The sequence below is a fragment of the Anarrhichthys ocellatus genome, unplaced genomic scaffold (genome assembly GCF_004355925.1).
Source record: "Anarrhichthys ocellatus isolate YVR2014 unplaced genomic scaffold, GSC_Weel_1.0 scaffold7, whole genome shotgun sequence".
In the NCBI taxonomy this organism is placed as follows: Eukaryota; Metazoa; Chordata; class Actinopteri; order Perciformes; family Anarhichadidae; genus Anarrhichthys; species Anarrhichthys ocellatus.
The window spans coordinates 4513501-4528730 of NW_022280037.1; the positions used below are offsets into that span (position 1 = coordinate 4513501).

At 42.0% G+C, this 15230-nt stretch overlaps 1 protein-coding gene across 9 annotated transcripts in view; it reads right to left on the reverse strand.

The window, feature by feature from the left end:
* Positions 1-14140, reverse strand: part of eml1 (EMAP like 1) — a 46666-nt gene extending 32526 nt beyond the window's left edge. For 2 of the 9 annotated variants that reach the window (XM_031848096.1, XM_031848093.1), the window contains exon 1: positions 2619-3287. In XM_031848096.1, coding sequence (XP_031703956.1) covers positions 2619-2685 — 67 coding nt within the window. In that variant the 5' untranslated portion in view covers positions 2686-3287. Of the gene's footprint in view, positions 1-2618; positions 3289-14047 lie in introns of those variants that run through there. The other 7 variants (XM_031848099.1, XM_031848095.1, XM_031848098.1 and 4 more) reach the window with 6 other exon arrangements.
* Between the last annotated feature and the right edge of the window lie 1090 nt (positions 14141-15230).

Genomic DNA, 15230 nt, shown 5'->3' on the forward strand with positions numbered 1-15230 from the left:
ACACACACACACACACACACACACACACACACACACACACACACACAAAAAGGTCCTGCAGATGTGTAAGCACCCCCTATCGCTGTAGCTTGTATACTCTTACATACACACACACACACACACACACACACCATCTTAACTAAGGCTCATCCAATTAAGCAGTCTGTTGGAACAACAAACAAGACACTGCGCCCTTGCCTAAGTTTGTGTGTGTGTGTGTGTGTGTGTGTGTGTGTGTGTGTGTGTGTGTGTGAGAGAGAGAGAGAAAGCACGGGGTTGGAGATTGGAAAATCCGTGGCAACAGCAGCTAAGCTGCACATCTTATTTCATCGACTTCCTTTCAGAGAGGAAACATGACATTGTAAAGGTTTCCAAACAACCTCGCAGGCTCTCCCTGTGGTTGCTGGTAATGACATGGCAAGAAGCACAAGGGGGAATCGTAAAAAAACAAGGACTTAAAAGACAGGTTGACTAATGCAGATTGAGCGGACAAAGTGCAGTTTGAATTCAAGTCCAAATTTAGATAAAGAAGTGGTTAAACCTTCTCTCACCTGTCACCATAACGCTGAACCTCAAGGGTGACACGTATTGCAACTCTGAAATACTGTCTGCCACCATACTGTAATTTGTGAGATTTTAGAAGGTCAGTCATTTCCTCATTCCTAAATTCCATTTGCTATTCTGGTACTGTACAACACCTGCTGCATCGGTTTTTAAGTTGTTATCCTTGACGTTATCAGCACTGTGCTCATTACACAGGAATACAACACGTGAGAAGAGAAGGTGTACACACACTTCTCTTACCTTGCCTCACTTATCAGATATCAGCACTTATTATTGTAGCATGTTGGATGGTGGCTTCGTTTTCTAACATGCTAACCATGACAACTTGTATTACTTATTCCTGTTTCCCTGCTACTAGTGATCTGCATACTATCAGAAATAAAGCCAATTTAGCATTTATTCAGTCACTCATGGACTTGATGTACAAAGAGAAGCCGCCCAGGTGCAGTACTCTTTTCTACACTGAAAATATAAAACCTTATGGACATCTTTCAGTTTTGCATGATCTATATCTCAACTATCTCTTACTCTTCCGTTTCTCTTTGTTTGCAATTTCTCTTTTCTGATTGCTATAAATTCAATGAGGGAAATCCACACGGGATAAAAGCTTTTAACTGGATTCTCCACATCAGTGATTCATGAAAGTAGTGAGGTGCCCAGTATCCATGGCGGGAGACACCTCTGCGTTCACATCTGTGATTTCCTCAGACAATAGTCTCCCCTCATCCCATCGACTGCGAGTGCTTACGCAGCACAGTAAATATTATTGATTTTTTCATTATCCACCACCGGCAATCATGTTACTCCTCTATGTTTCAACAATGATAGCTTGCACTCACTACCCACCACACAGTCACTACAATTGCAAAGTGCACACTGAAACATCTTTGATGTACATTAAAAACAATGAGGATGACACACTTAAAGGAGGTGACTTTTCTTCTCCATATGAGACATATATTTAATGCTATCTTTATTTAGCTGTTTCAGTGGAGCTCAAATCCGCATTACAGCTTTGTTTAAAGTCCCTTTGGTAGTAGTCTCTATTAGAGAGACTAGTTATTGTGTTGGGGATAATCCCCTTTGTGTAGGGCGGCTCACTAACTGTAGTTTATCAGTATGCAGGCAGAGAGGGTACCATCAAACTGAGCAACACACTCATTTAAAAACCAAATCTAAATCCCCAAAACATGTTGGACTGAGATACACGTATGCAACATTGTAGGACCTTTTTTTTAAGCCTAGTCTAGTAGTTTTGGTATTTCTTAATATTAGGAGACACATCTTACATACGGGTAGACTAGGAACTAGAGCTTCTTGGAAATAAATCCTAAACTGATGTCATACTGGTGCGTCATGCTTCTTCTCTTCTTTCCCTGAGTCACCCTCTCCCACCCATAAAATTCGCAGCCTGAAGTATGGATTCTTCCTCTGCCAGCAAATAAATTACATTAGTGCAGCAAAGCAACATGAGCAATAATGTCCTGTTCTGTTGTCTCTGTTCTGAGTCATTCAGCAAGCTGATCACAATCAGCAAACAGGGCAGAAATATGTTCATAACATACCCCTCATCCCATCAAGCAGAACCAGAGTAATCAGGGCAGCTGCTGTGAGCTGGTCTTTGTTTATTAGCTCTCTTGATGGCTGCTGGCTCACGAAGACTGTTGACATTATTCTGCCCTTGATTCCAGATACTTCCTGTTAATTCGACAGTTTTTCCGTAAAATGCCCCTCTGGAGTTGGAGATTTAAATATTCACCGAAGTCTACATGTTATCAAATCAAATGTTTTCTAGTTTGACACAGAGTTAAGATACTGGCTGAACTCCTTTTTCACCAAAGCCCTAAAAGATGGAGCTAAAATAGCTCTCATGTCTGCAACACACGCACACACACACACAAACACACACAAACACACCCACACACACACACACCTAGTTGGTGTCAAGTTTAGCCAGTCAGCTGGTGACATGTCAAGTCCAGAGAAACAACATGCAGCCGAGGTAATAGAGGGGATGGGGGAGGAAGAGCGAGGGGAGGATTAGTTAGTTTTACCGTTGCAGAACTGTAGCAGTGATGAGGTGTCATACAAGCTGCTGTAGCTGGAAAAGCCGTCCTCCATTCTCAACCTCTGCTCCGCTCCTGTGTGCTCCCTCTGTTTATCCACAGCTCCTTCGCCCTCCCCTTTCTCTCTCTCCCGTCTCTCTGGTGACTCCCTTCTGTTAGTTTATCGTTCACTTGGCGTCCAAGGCGATCCCTCCATTCACTCTGCACGGGTCAGGCTCCCTGGGTGAGTTACCATGGCAACCCATTCACTCCGATTATGTCATGTGAACTCCAACCCTTTTTCTTCTTCTTCTTCTTCTTCTTCACCCCCTTCTAACAAAAAAAAGTCCTGAACTAGATCAGAAAACACTCCCTGCTGAAGAATGACTGCACCGGACCGCCGGAGAGACACGGAGACAGAAGTTAGGAGGCTGCTGATGGGTTTGTTTCCTCCACTGCTTGTCCTCTCCTCCTTCCTGTCCTCTCTTCCCCTCCTTCTGTTCTCCTCTTGTCCTTCTGTCTTCTGCAGAGGCAGCTGTGTGTCGTTAGCGCTCGCTGATCTCCAGCAGAAAAACAGCTTTAAGAGTGCTTGAGCTGAGAGCGCAGGCTCTGGCATAGGCAGTTACTGTGTGTGTGTGCGTGTAAATGTGTCAGTGTGTGTGTGAGTGTTTAGATAATGCTCGGGACAGCCCAGCCTTCCCCTGTCACACAGTGGGGACGAGTCAGAGCACAGGGGGCTGGGCCTGTCGGTGAGATCCTCCTCCTCTGGCGTGAGAGGAGAGGAAATGAGAAGGGAGGAAAGGATAAAAGAGGTGAGGAGAAATGAGGAGAGAGGACAGAAAGAGAAGGGGGGGAGGTAAAGGAAAAAAGATATGAGGACAAGGTAGGTTTATAGAAGAACAGAGAGGAGAGCCAAAAGAGGAGAAAGGAGAGGGAGGAGAGGAGAAAAGGGGACAGGACAAGGTAGGAAAGGAAATAAGAGGAGATGTCAAAAGAGATGTCAGGAGAAAACGGGAGAGAGGAGGGGAGGAGTGGACAGAAGAGGTTAGGAAAGGAGTAGAAATGAGAAAACGGGAGAAAAGAGGACAGGAGAGGACAAAAGAGGTAAGATGAAATAAAAAAGGAAAGGAGCTATCATCATAAGCTATCGTCTGTTGCTTCTGCACTTTACAATACTACTGGTGGGAAGTTCTATTAAACGAGATCTTGTATCGTCTGATTTGTGTTGAGTATTCTTGTTTTTATAATTGATGTGTTTGTGGAGTGCTTGGCTCATCCTGGCTGCATACATCATTTTCACTAGTGGGACAATAAAGCTGAACTGAACTGAAGAGGTAGGGTATAGCAGATGTGAAAAATGCACAAATGAAGGAAGCCAAAACAAGGGTTAGTTACAAAAATGACTAAAGCACTGTCGGCCCCGTCAGTCAATATACAGAGTTACACATACACATACTGTTTGTAATGGTATGGAGTCACATGGGGACACACCACAACAAACCACACTCTCACATCTTCCTTGTCATTTCCCGCAGCCAAACATTCAAAATTGAACACTGCCAGGGGATCTCCGCTGTGGCTAAACATGGTTATCGTTCAGTCCTCTGCCTGGCTTATCTGCCCCGCTGCAGACTGCACAGAGGCAGAGAGATCCTTGAAACAAGGACAAGAGGGGGAGAGAATGAAAGGGAGACTAGGGGATTGAGGAAAGAGAGAAATAAATGGGATAGAGGGGGAGGGGGAGGGGGATGGAGAAGAAAAAGAGAGTGCTTGAGGAGGGTGGGTGGTACAAAGAGAAGGACCAAATTAAAAAGTGAGCAGGGTGGGAGTTTTGTGGGGAGAAAAGGGGGATACCCTAAAAAAAATTCTAACTGGGGGTTTTGTACGTGCATTATTTATAGTTCAAGCTAGCAGGGAAAAATAACAAGCCTAAAGAGTCCGTGGCCTATATTCATACGTGAAACATTCCCCCCTTTCTTGCTAGATCACAAGACAAAATAACACAAAGGCAGGGATGCTCTGAAGACAGCAGTGGGAGAGACCATGAAGGGATCATACATTGTTTCTCTCAGTGTTTTATAGTGGCACAGCAGGTGTGATATAATGCGTCTGTATGAAGCTCTTTCTGTGCAGGTATCTCTCCTAAAATCCTATCAGGTTGAAAGGTGACCCGGCTAGTTTTGACCTTTAACAGGAGGATGAAAGGATGCAGTGAAGCACCTTATAACGTTTGACCACTGTAAGGTTCAAGGCCTCGATGTTTTTGACCTCAGCCCTTGTATTCTGTCCCTCAGGAACACACTCTGCTTCACTTATTACACAATGACATCAAGCCCCTACCACACTCAGTTGCAGCCAGGATTATGTGAAAAAAACAAGGTGTTCTTTGTACACCAATGTTGCAACTGAACACTGCAATAGTTGTTTTATAAAATGACAAGGATATTACTATTTCAAAACACACATAAATTAAGATGTGCTGACCTTCACACCATTTTTTCTCTTTCTCTGCAACTACAGTTAATCATTTTACAACTAGAATGTGTTTAAATGTATCAAGGCCTTTGCATATATTTCAGAAATCTCAATCATATTTCAGGTGTTTTTAACCACCAAAAGGCCACAACAGCCAGTGTTTTGATTCAGATACAGAAAAGAATTTCATGCAGCTCCTCTCCCAGAGTGCATGCAACACACACTGTAAACATCCTTTGTGTTTTTGTTCTGAAGACCTCGAGTCACACTGGTGTTTAGTCTGAAGGGGTTCAGATTATTGCTAATCTTATTCTGGGACAGATTTGGGATCTAGATTAGGGCCAGGTCTGGTTTTTGTGTGTCTGTCTCTCTACTCATATGCTCACGTGAGAAGAGGCAGCTAAAACTGGAATATATTCCCCACAAAATCCCCCCCATGGGTCCCTAAACCCCACCTACCCTGCGGGTGGCAGGTGGTGGAACCGCTGCTGCTCCACAGCCCCTCCCCTCTCCACACCTCCCCATCGTTCCCTCCTTCCACCACCCATCAGTAAATCCAGAGGGCGCATACACACACACACACACACACACACACACACACACACACACACACACACAATATGAACAAGACAGTGCTGTGCAGAGTGTGAGGATATCAGTCACACTTCTACTAGAAAATACTGCAACATGCAATTTGTCCTTACAGTTGTGGTTCACTGCAGCTGTTTTCAGAGAAATATCTCTAAAAATCCACTTTACCGACTGTGCACAAAACGGTAGCAGCCAGCTAGTAAAATGAAGAAGCATTTATCCGCAACAGAGACAGATTTTTTCCTCACGAGCTGGTGGAGACCAAAACAGAGCTAAAAGAGAGTAAATATTTAACTTAAATTCACCATCAACACGACTTCCATTTATATCAAATGTGTTGCAGGACCAAGCCTTGGTCACACCTAATGTATTTACAATTCTAATGGAGATACCAAAGGTTTCCACATGCAGCATGTCAGGCTGAATTTGAGGTAAATGTGTATAAAATGATGCCCAATCTGTAACTTCCATAATATGTTGTAAAAAGCACATAACTGGTACTTTCATTTAGAGCGATGAATGCTTTTTGTAAATGTAGGGCAGCTTCAGGGGAAATTAAGTGTGAGTGCATGCAACCATCTTACTATAATACAGCTGACAGAGGTTCAGTGTCTTGCTCAAGACTGAAGAGCATCTTAGCCTCACATCAGGGTCCATTGCTTTCTCACCTGGCCTTCTGACGCTGTTTCTACAGCTGCGGCTCTCAGGAGGCACTGGAAGGTCATATTCAAACTGAGCCGGTTGTTCTTTTCTTTTTTTCCACCAAAAAAAAAAAGAAAAGAAACTGCTGACATTTGTTTTATCCACAGATGATCAGTCAGTCTGTCAGTGGGCCAGGATTATAAACACTCAAATCCAGAGCTGAGGAAGAAACAAGGTCAATCCTCTATGATCCAGCCACCATCTGTGTGCCTGTCCTCATTATCGGGCTGTTTTGTGCTTTACAACATGAATTTATCCAAACCTATGGTCTTAATGATTCATGGGAACATTGAATTTCAATTAAAGCCAGGGGACTCATGAAATTATTTACAGCCTGTCAAGCTGGACAGCTAAATAATGTAAGCACATCTTTATGAAAACGTTTCAGGAAGTTGCGTGAAGGTTTGCTCTAACTAAACAGTTAAACATTAAACATAGTACTCCCTTAGGCAGGTAGCAAAGGTCCCCCAATAAAAGCGCATGCCAAGGAGAGGTGGATGAGCCAACAGTAAAAGATGATATAAGTGTTTTTTAATCATTTATTTCCCATGAAGCTCATGAGTTCAACAGCCTGGTCATTTTGCCAACTCACTGTCTCACAGTACAAGTGACAATGGCAGACTGTAGGGCTGATACTAATTTTAGACCCATAACATTTTGTCTCGACAACTATTGAAAGAATCCACACATTCATGCCATCATTAATCACTTAAGTAACTTCTTTGACTTTTGATATTCCTTCTAAACTATTGATATTCATGCTATGGAGGTGGAAGAAGTATTCAGTATGTAACTAAGTACATCAGAGTAAGTATACTTTGTACACTATATATCGTTTTAACGTAAGTTACATTATATGTGTTATATCTATTGTATAGTCTGAAAACCTGTCCTACTTCTTTTTTTTTTTTTTAAATCTACAGTATATCTTTATTCTTGATACTTAAATGTCCGACTTTCCCTATTAGGAGCATTACTGTTATATATTTTGTTATCTTATCCTATCTTTGGCTTTTGGTCAATAAAAAGAAGATTAATTCTCAAGGCGTGACAGTTTGACATCTGGTATCAGCAGCTGTGATATTGATGCCCCTAGACGGCGAGAAGAGGCCCGACCAGCAGAGGACGTAATTCTTTCTGTGACGGACTGAGGTTCCCTCCTTCTAATACCTTCCTGGACAGGAGAGCAGAGATAGATTGAATGTGAGACTAAATCAGCTGAGTGACTGTTGAAAGTACATCATTTTCCTGCTGGAGAAAATAACCTGTCATTTGTAAAACATACTTACCGAGAGTAAGGTGCGGTGTCCAGATGAAAACCCATTTTACGACACATAATTATGAACTCTGGTACCTTCACATCGGACATTATTCTCCGAAAGAATCTAAAATAAAGGGACAGCCTACGGACTGTGGGTTAGTAATTTCAATAGATATTATACTTATCAATGTTTAGCCCAACACAAGGACACAATCATCAACTAGAACCTGTAAAGAAGAGCTGTTGAAGGTTTTTATCATCATAAATTATGTGGAGGAAATGTGACCTACTTTCAATGGGGGCGAATCCAACAGAGTGATAATGGTTTGTTCACAGCTCTGCGTCACAAGCTGCGTTAGGCAGAATATAAGGACTCTCATAGCAACATAGACGCTGAATTAAAACCCACCACATGATCCGTGTTTTGTAATTCATCCCAGAAAATCACCCGTCCTTTCACCTGCCAACAGTATTTTATCGTGACTGTAAGAAGTAACTGTAAATAACCAGCAAACTGAGATTTTGACCCGATGAAGGAGCTAGATGAAAAGTCACCATTTATTACAATTCATCCTGGAATGGACATGAATGTTTACACTAAATTTAGTGGCAATACATCCAACAGTTTTTGAGTCATTTCAGTCTGAACAACAAATGTCAACCTGCTGGTGACGCAAGAGGATTAGGATTCATCGTCTGGGAACTATGAACATGTTTTGTCAATCCATCAATTAAATGTTGAGTTATATTTCACATGATCAGTGAAAGTTTTCACTGATCATGTTCAATAAAGGTTTTTAAAGCCATGAGCGTGGAAAAACAAATTCAGTTCAGAATATTCTACTGTATGGAAACCTGTATCAGTACTTTATTGTTTCTGAAATTAGATATAATATTATGTAATAATAATTCATATTTTGTCAAAGTATCCAAAGAAAGCATTCAATAAAGATTGAATAACATCATTTGTAATATCAGTGCAGAGAATCAAGGCTATATGGGATGAAGGCAAATGGGAGCTATATTCACAAAAGTGCACTTGTGTATCGAGCCAAGCAAGTAGCAGCAATGAAAAATAATGACGTTATGATTCAGGAAAACTGGGTCACCACTCGTGTTTTTAGTGCAGTCTTTTGGTCATGGCCTCTAAGAGTATTATGCATGTAGAAATCCCCTGCCAGACTCTGTGATATCTTTTAAGACCAACATTTCTGAATTTTAGAGAAAGAGGTCATGGGAATGTATTTTGCAAGGCTCACTGTAGTGTAATAATACATTTTAAAGATTTTAACAGCAGCACCGATTCTCACCCTACAATTGGATCAATGCGTCTTTTCAATAACAGCATTATACGGGTAAAATGAATCTGCTTAAAATGAATCTGAAAATACAGGCCCTGATGTGATGCTGCAGCTACAGACATTTAAAGATAAACAAAGCTGGTTTTAGTGTGAATGATAGTGAAAGTGTTTGGTGGCTGAGGCTTGAAAAGAAGAAGTCTTATCCCCTGTAAGTCTCTATGGATATCTTGTCAAGACAGACTTTATGTGAGAGAGAAAGAGACTGCACATGAGTGTAGCCGAGGACAATCTGCTTTTGGGCTGTAAAAATCTCCTAATCCTGAGGCTGTGGAGCAGCGTTACATGTCCTACTCTAGCTCCTCTTTTCTGTGTTTAACAATCACAGCACTACATTTCGCAGACTTGAAAAAAGCACTAGAATATTTATTCAAGTAAATGTACTCTTACTTAAAAGGACAGTTACTCAATTACTTGTGTACAATTGTACTTAGATAAAAAGTAAAAAGTAGGCTATGTCAGTTAAAATATACTCTGATGGTAATGTAAGCCTGAATGATAGGACTATTAAATCAAAGATCACCTTTAGGCCACAAAATAAACTGCACTATCATGTCAACTATAGTGGAATAACATCAAGACTTGCATGCAAATGTCCAAACCAACAATAAATTCCTTTTATATAGACCATAATTTTAGTCTGTGCATACAACTGATTATAAAGATACAACCACCTTCCTCAGTACATCCTTACGAGAATGAATCATAAAAGTGGACAAAACTCAGACAATTACATAAAAAAGGACCAACAATAAACCAAAGAGCTATATGGACACCGCGGCGGTTGCAACAAGCACTGTGCTCTCTGCACTCGCATCTCTCGCTCCTCAAACTAGCAAGAAGAACAACAGACAACCTCCAATTTCACTGCCAATCATATGTTTCACACAAATCACTGTCACGGGTGACTGAAATGACTGACAGGCTTCACGGCTTGTAAGCTTACAACATGTTCACTGACATCCTGGAGATCTCACTACAATAAAAAAAATGTATTAGCTTAAGTCCTATCTCTTCACACAATGATACTCAAGACATGCCACTTATACATCAACTTGTCAAAGGGTCCAACATGCTCCTGTTGTTTTGGGGCACTCAGCATGCTGGAGGGGCGGTGCTTTCAAACATATGTTAATCTTAACTATGATCAATAAATGCCCACTGCCTTCATTTTATTGCATCGTTATGCGTTTTGTTTTACTATTTCACAAACTGCTAGGCCCGGCCCAGTTGCAACAGGCACCCCAGCCAGTGAAGGTACATTAGCTTGTTGCTTTACATGTATGTCTTCTCATGTGGGTTTGGTGGAGCTCTGCCCCCCTGAGGCCGCAAACTCACCAGCAGCTTCTTCTCTTCCGCAGGCTGCAGCCAGGTATTATTTGCTGACTTTTTCTTGTTCTTTTCCCACATGGTTTATCATGGCTTTTTCTTGTAACTTTTCTTTACTCTGCAACGGTTGGGACTTGAAATGTAACACTTGAGACAAAAGAAATACTTAGCCTAGCTCTGGAAGTTAGTCTTTAGATGAAATTCAGCAATATAGATAAATGGTATTCATCTTCCATATTTAGGATCAGCCCTAGTATTCAATGTGTGACCTCATTTTAAAACTATTCCACCAAAACCAACTCCCACACACACAGCACTTTATCTTTACAATGTGCTTTTCAGAGACGACAGAGTCACTTTTTACTGAACCGCCAGAGTCAAGTCAAGTCATTCTGATACATGTATATAGACGAAAATCACACATTTGCCTCCAAGGGCTTTACAGTCTGTACAGCATACAACACTTTCTATCCTTAGACTCTCAGAAGACGTCCTTAATGGGGGAAAAAAGGGGAAGAAACTGCAAGAAAGGCAAAAGAGGTGGGCTCCTTCTTCCAGGATGGAGTGGGCAGACATGCAATAGATATTGTATATGTGCAGAGAGCAGGATTAGAATTTCAGCGAGCACACGAGCAGACACTTTGAGAGGACTGACGTGAAGAGATGAGCAGGGAGGCAAGCAAAAAAAAGCAGATGAACAGAAAGAGGAACAGTCTTTTTGACATGGATATTGTGCCAGTAAAGGGGACCTACATTATTATTCAGCACAAAAGTATGACATTTATAACATCATGGCACCATATCAAATCATATAGTGGGTATTACTGGAGCCTTCTGCGTCAACCTTCCTCCCTCCCTGACCTCCTCGCCTTTACACTAATGACGCCATAGACGTGAGTTACAAACCACACAGACTTCTCTACATCTCATCTATATGTTAATGATGCATAACTTGGACACAGAAGTAGAACAGGACTGACTGCATGCAGTCCATGGGAATCTAGTAAAAGACTGATGCTGGTCATTAAAAGCAAAAAGCAGCACCTTGCAGGTCAGTGGGGGACATTGTAATTTGTCAACCCTCTACTACTGTGAAAATAGTCCATTTATCTAAAGGAGGGTGACCTAATATCACCTTATCACAACCATGAAAATACAACAGAGCTATGGTGTGTTAAATGCACACACACTATGTATTTCCGAGTGTGCAGGGCTGTGTGTTCTCTCAAGCGACGACAACATTAATCACATCTGACTTGGCCACTGAAACATCCATGTAAACCCTTCCCCCATTTCATGTACAATCAAGAACCCTGCTCTACTCGTTCTCTCTGTACAACACAGACATGCAGTAAATATATACTGTTACATTTCTTGTAATTTTTTTTGCTTTCTTTTTTAATTTTCCTGCATCAAACATTTCTTCCTGCACTCTCTTGTCCCTTTCCTGTTCCTTGCAAAGTCACAGCAACTCAGATCCCCGATCGATACAGCCGAAAATAAACTCTGCTGAGGAAAATCTGGTGTCTGCTGCAGGGTTTACTCTAATGCATGGGTTGATGAAGTCATGCTCTTCCACTTGTGTCTCACATGCACACACAAAACTGCAGGTGACTGTGCTCAAACCTGTGTGTCAAATGACACATTTCCAGCTGGTCTGTTAACATGAGGAATAGGTTTAACGTCAGCAAAAGCTACTTGTCCTTAAATTCAGGGCACAGATGGAGCGCTGACATCAGCGGGCCATGATACCATCTTCATCTGCATTTCTGACACACTCACTCTAACACACACACACACACACACACGCACACGCGCACACACACATTGTCTCCATGTACAGCCTCTGTGTTGCAGGTGGTGGCAAAAGGATGATTTTCTGTCACATTAAAACGTGTTAGCTCCCATTGATGCCTTCACAAGTCTCAGTTGTGACACACAGCAGCCACCGCTGCTTTTCATTTTTCGCTGAACTGATCTCCTTGAAGACAGCCTCCGCCTAGCTCCTCGGCCCCTTCATCTATCCCCCATGTCTCCCTATTACCTCCTATCTTCCTTACTCCCCTTGCATTTCCCTTCTTGTGTTATCTCTAATTTACTCCACTTTTGCATCTCACCTCCCTTTGTATTCCCAACTCAATCCTTTTCAACCTCCCACTTGTCATGACCCTGTGCTTTTCCTTCACCCAACTATGAGGGGCACCATTCATATAATATGCTAAGACCGCCCCCTGCAGGACATATGCTGAACTGCTGCTATTTATTTTCTCCAATGCCGACTAGTCAGTGCAGGGAACTGACTGTGTGTATTAAAATAAAGACTGTTCACTTTGGTACTGAAACATTAAAATGCAACTCTGGCAGACAATAAATCAAATAAAATCATATCTGAATTACCATTTAGCTGCTTCAGTCTCACGCTCCTGGTATATTGTGGATACTGGCTCGCTGTCACTTACTGGCACAGTTTATTTTTACAAGTGCTGTTTAAAGGAAGACACAAACTACAAAAACGTACAGTTTGATAAAGCTGTTTAACTTTTAACTAAATAAAAATATTAAATATTGCCTAAAACTGTTCAGAAGTCCCCCTTTGATACATCATCGTGTTGGATTTTAATAGTTATCTCAGTGTGATGCAGATTAATGGAGGCAATATATCAAGGTAGAATATTGGTTTAACTGTTGTTAAACAGTGCGGGAAGAAATGTCGTGTAAAGCTGGAAAGTTACTGTAGCTACGGTGTCATTTTTTCAGATTGTTTAGTTTAAGGCGTTCCAGTGCCAATAAGTAAATGACTGTGATTTAGTTCAAAAGGAATCTGGCAAATCCATCGGAGTATGAAACGATAGATAATGGAGGTGTGGTCAGCTGCCTGTCAAATGCAATAACAACAATCTTGGCAGTTGTTGCCAAAGCTGCAGGTTCTTTAATTGACAACATCATACAGTTTTCCTCCATCTGAGTCATGTTGATTCATCTGAGAAGGGAATCATGCATGGACTGAGTCCCAGAGGAAAGGAAACAGGAAAAAGAGGAGATAAAAGGACGGGGAGAGATGAGATAAAGGAAAGAGGCAAGAGACTGAAATGTGAGTGAGTGAGACAAGAAAAGGAGAAGGGGACAAGGGTTTCTATTTATAACCGATTGTTTCTGTTGGTGTGTCGGCGGTAGTAAGCGCATAATCTTCTCTCTCAGCTGAGCTGCATTTGTGGGAAATGACGCTTTACTTACTGCTTAGCTGCACACACACACACACACACACACCATGCAGACATTCTCACGCATACACAGGCAGACACCTTCACATACACACACAACACATCTTCATACCATTTGTCCCCATCAACCCTGGAACAGCAAGGTCACATGCAGTGCTGTGTTGTATCCACACATCTTTCCGAATAAAACTTCTGCAGAGTCAGTCAGCATTATTTTCATGAAACCAGGAGGAATTCGCTCCAAGTCTCCATATAAGGGCCCGAAAACTGAACCAGCTCCTCTTTGCAGCTGAATACTTGCCGGGTGAGCTGTCCCAGTGGAGGGCTTAGACTAAAACAGGATGGGCCAAGAGAGACCCCCTCCCTCAAACATACACGCAGACACACAAATCCAAACAATTCACAAGCACGTATGCTCAGACACGCACCTCATACATCTCTCTTGAACACAGATGTATATGCACATGTGCACAAGAGTACATGCTCTTGGTTTTTTCTTACCTACTGGTAGCTCCTCACAGTCAGACATGGCCAGAGAGAGAAGAGGATCAGGACAGTGTCTTCTCTTGGCAGCCTGTTGCTTCCTCTGAATCGGTGTCTCCTTGCTTTTATTACAGTCTCTCTGGTAGCCAGACTCTGTTTTAGACTAAGCTGTCCTACTCTCCCTCTGTTTAGCTTACTTCCTTTACTTTCTATCTGCTTGTCCTCCCCCCCCCCTCTCTCAACAATCTGACCAGTGGCCAGTGGATATGCCAATCAAATGTTGCACACTGTGCCATTGGATACTAAATTTGTAACTAACAGACCTCCCATGGGGTACTGTTTCTCTCAGATATGGCAGGCCTTCTTAGATGTGATTCATTTACTTCTCATATATCTACAATACATATCTCACCATTAGAATAGAAGAAAAGAAAGAAAAACGTTTTTTATTTAACATAGCCTGCAACAAAACAAGAAGGCAGATCACAAATTCAGCATAAAATGGTTGTTTTCCGGTGTACTTTTCTCCTTATCCCTTGAGCCTGTAACAGAAAATAGTTCCAGTAAACTTCTTATCCCTTGAGAGACAGGTTGGCCAAACCCTGGCATTCCTCCAGAATTTTTTTTTGGGCGTAGTAGCTTTTGTTTCCAGTTGGGGGCGCTTGTATCTCAGTGAATAGTAGCTTGATCGCATCAGGAGAAATCCTTTGTTGTCTCCAATTCCTTAAGTGGCCTGGATATCAAGAAATTTCCAGGGTCAAGTGATTCTGAACTCAAGACTGCAATTCTGACAGCTACATTTAATCTCAATGGTCTGTTTTATTTCTAATAAATAGGAGAGAGGCCATGTTTCAGAGTAGTTGCATTTGCTGCCAATTGCTACCAAACACAGACTGACAGGCAGCGAAGCAGAAAAACAGACAGAAAGCTCTCTCTTTGGTGGGGAGAGGAGAAGTTACGAGGCAACATGAAGAAGAATCCATGAAGGGTAAAGCAGGGGAACCAAAAATCGCAGCCAGCTTCGTCTCTCTCTTTCTAAAGCCTTTTCATAACAGAGGAGACAAAGGAAAGTGCTTGCCAGACACTTCATAATGCTCTACAGATTACTGGCCCACTTCAGCGCACAAATGTTCCTCAGAACATACTTACCGCTGCGCGGCTTTGATTAAGCTCGTCGTCAACCTTTCCAAACCCTCATTCC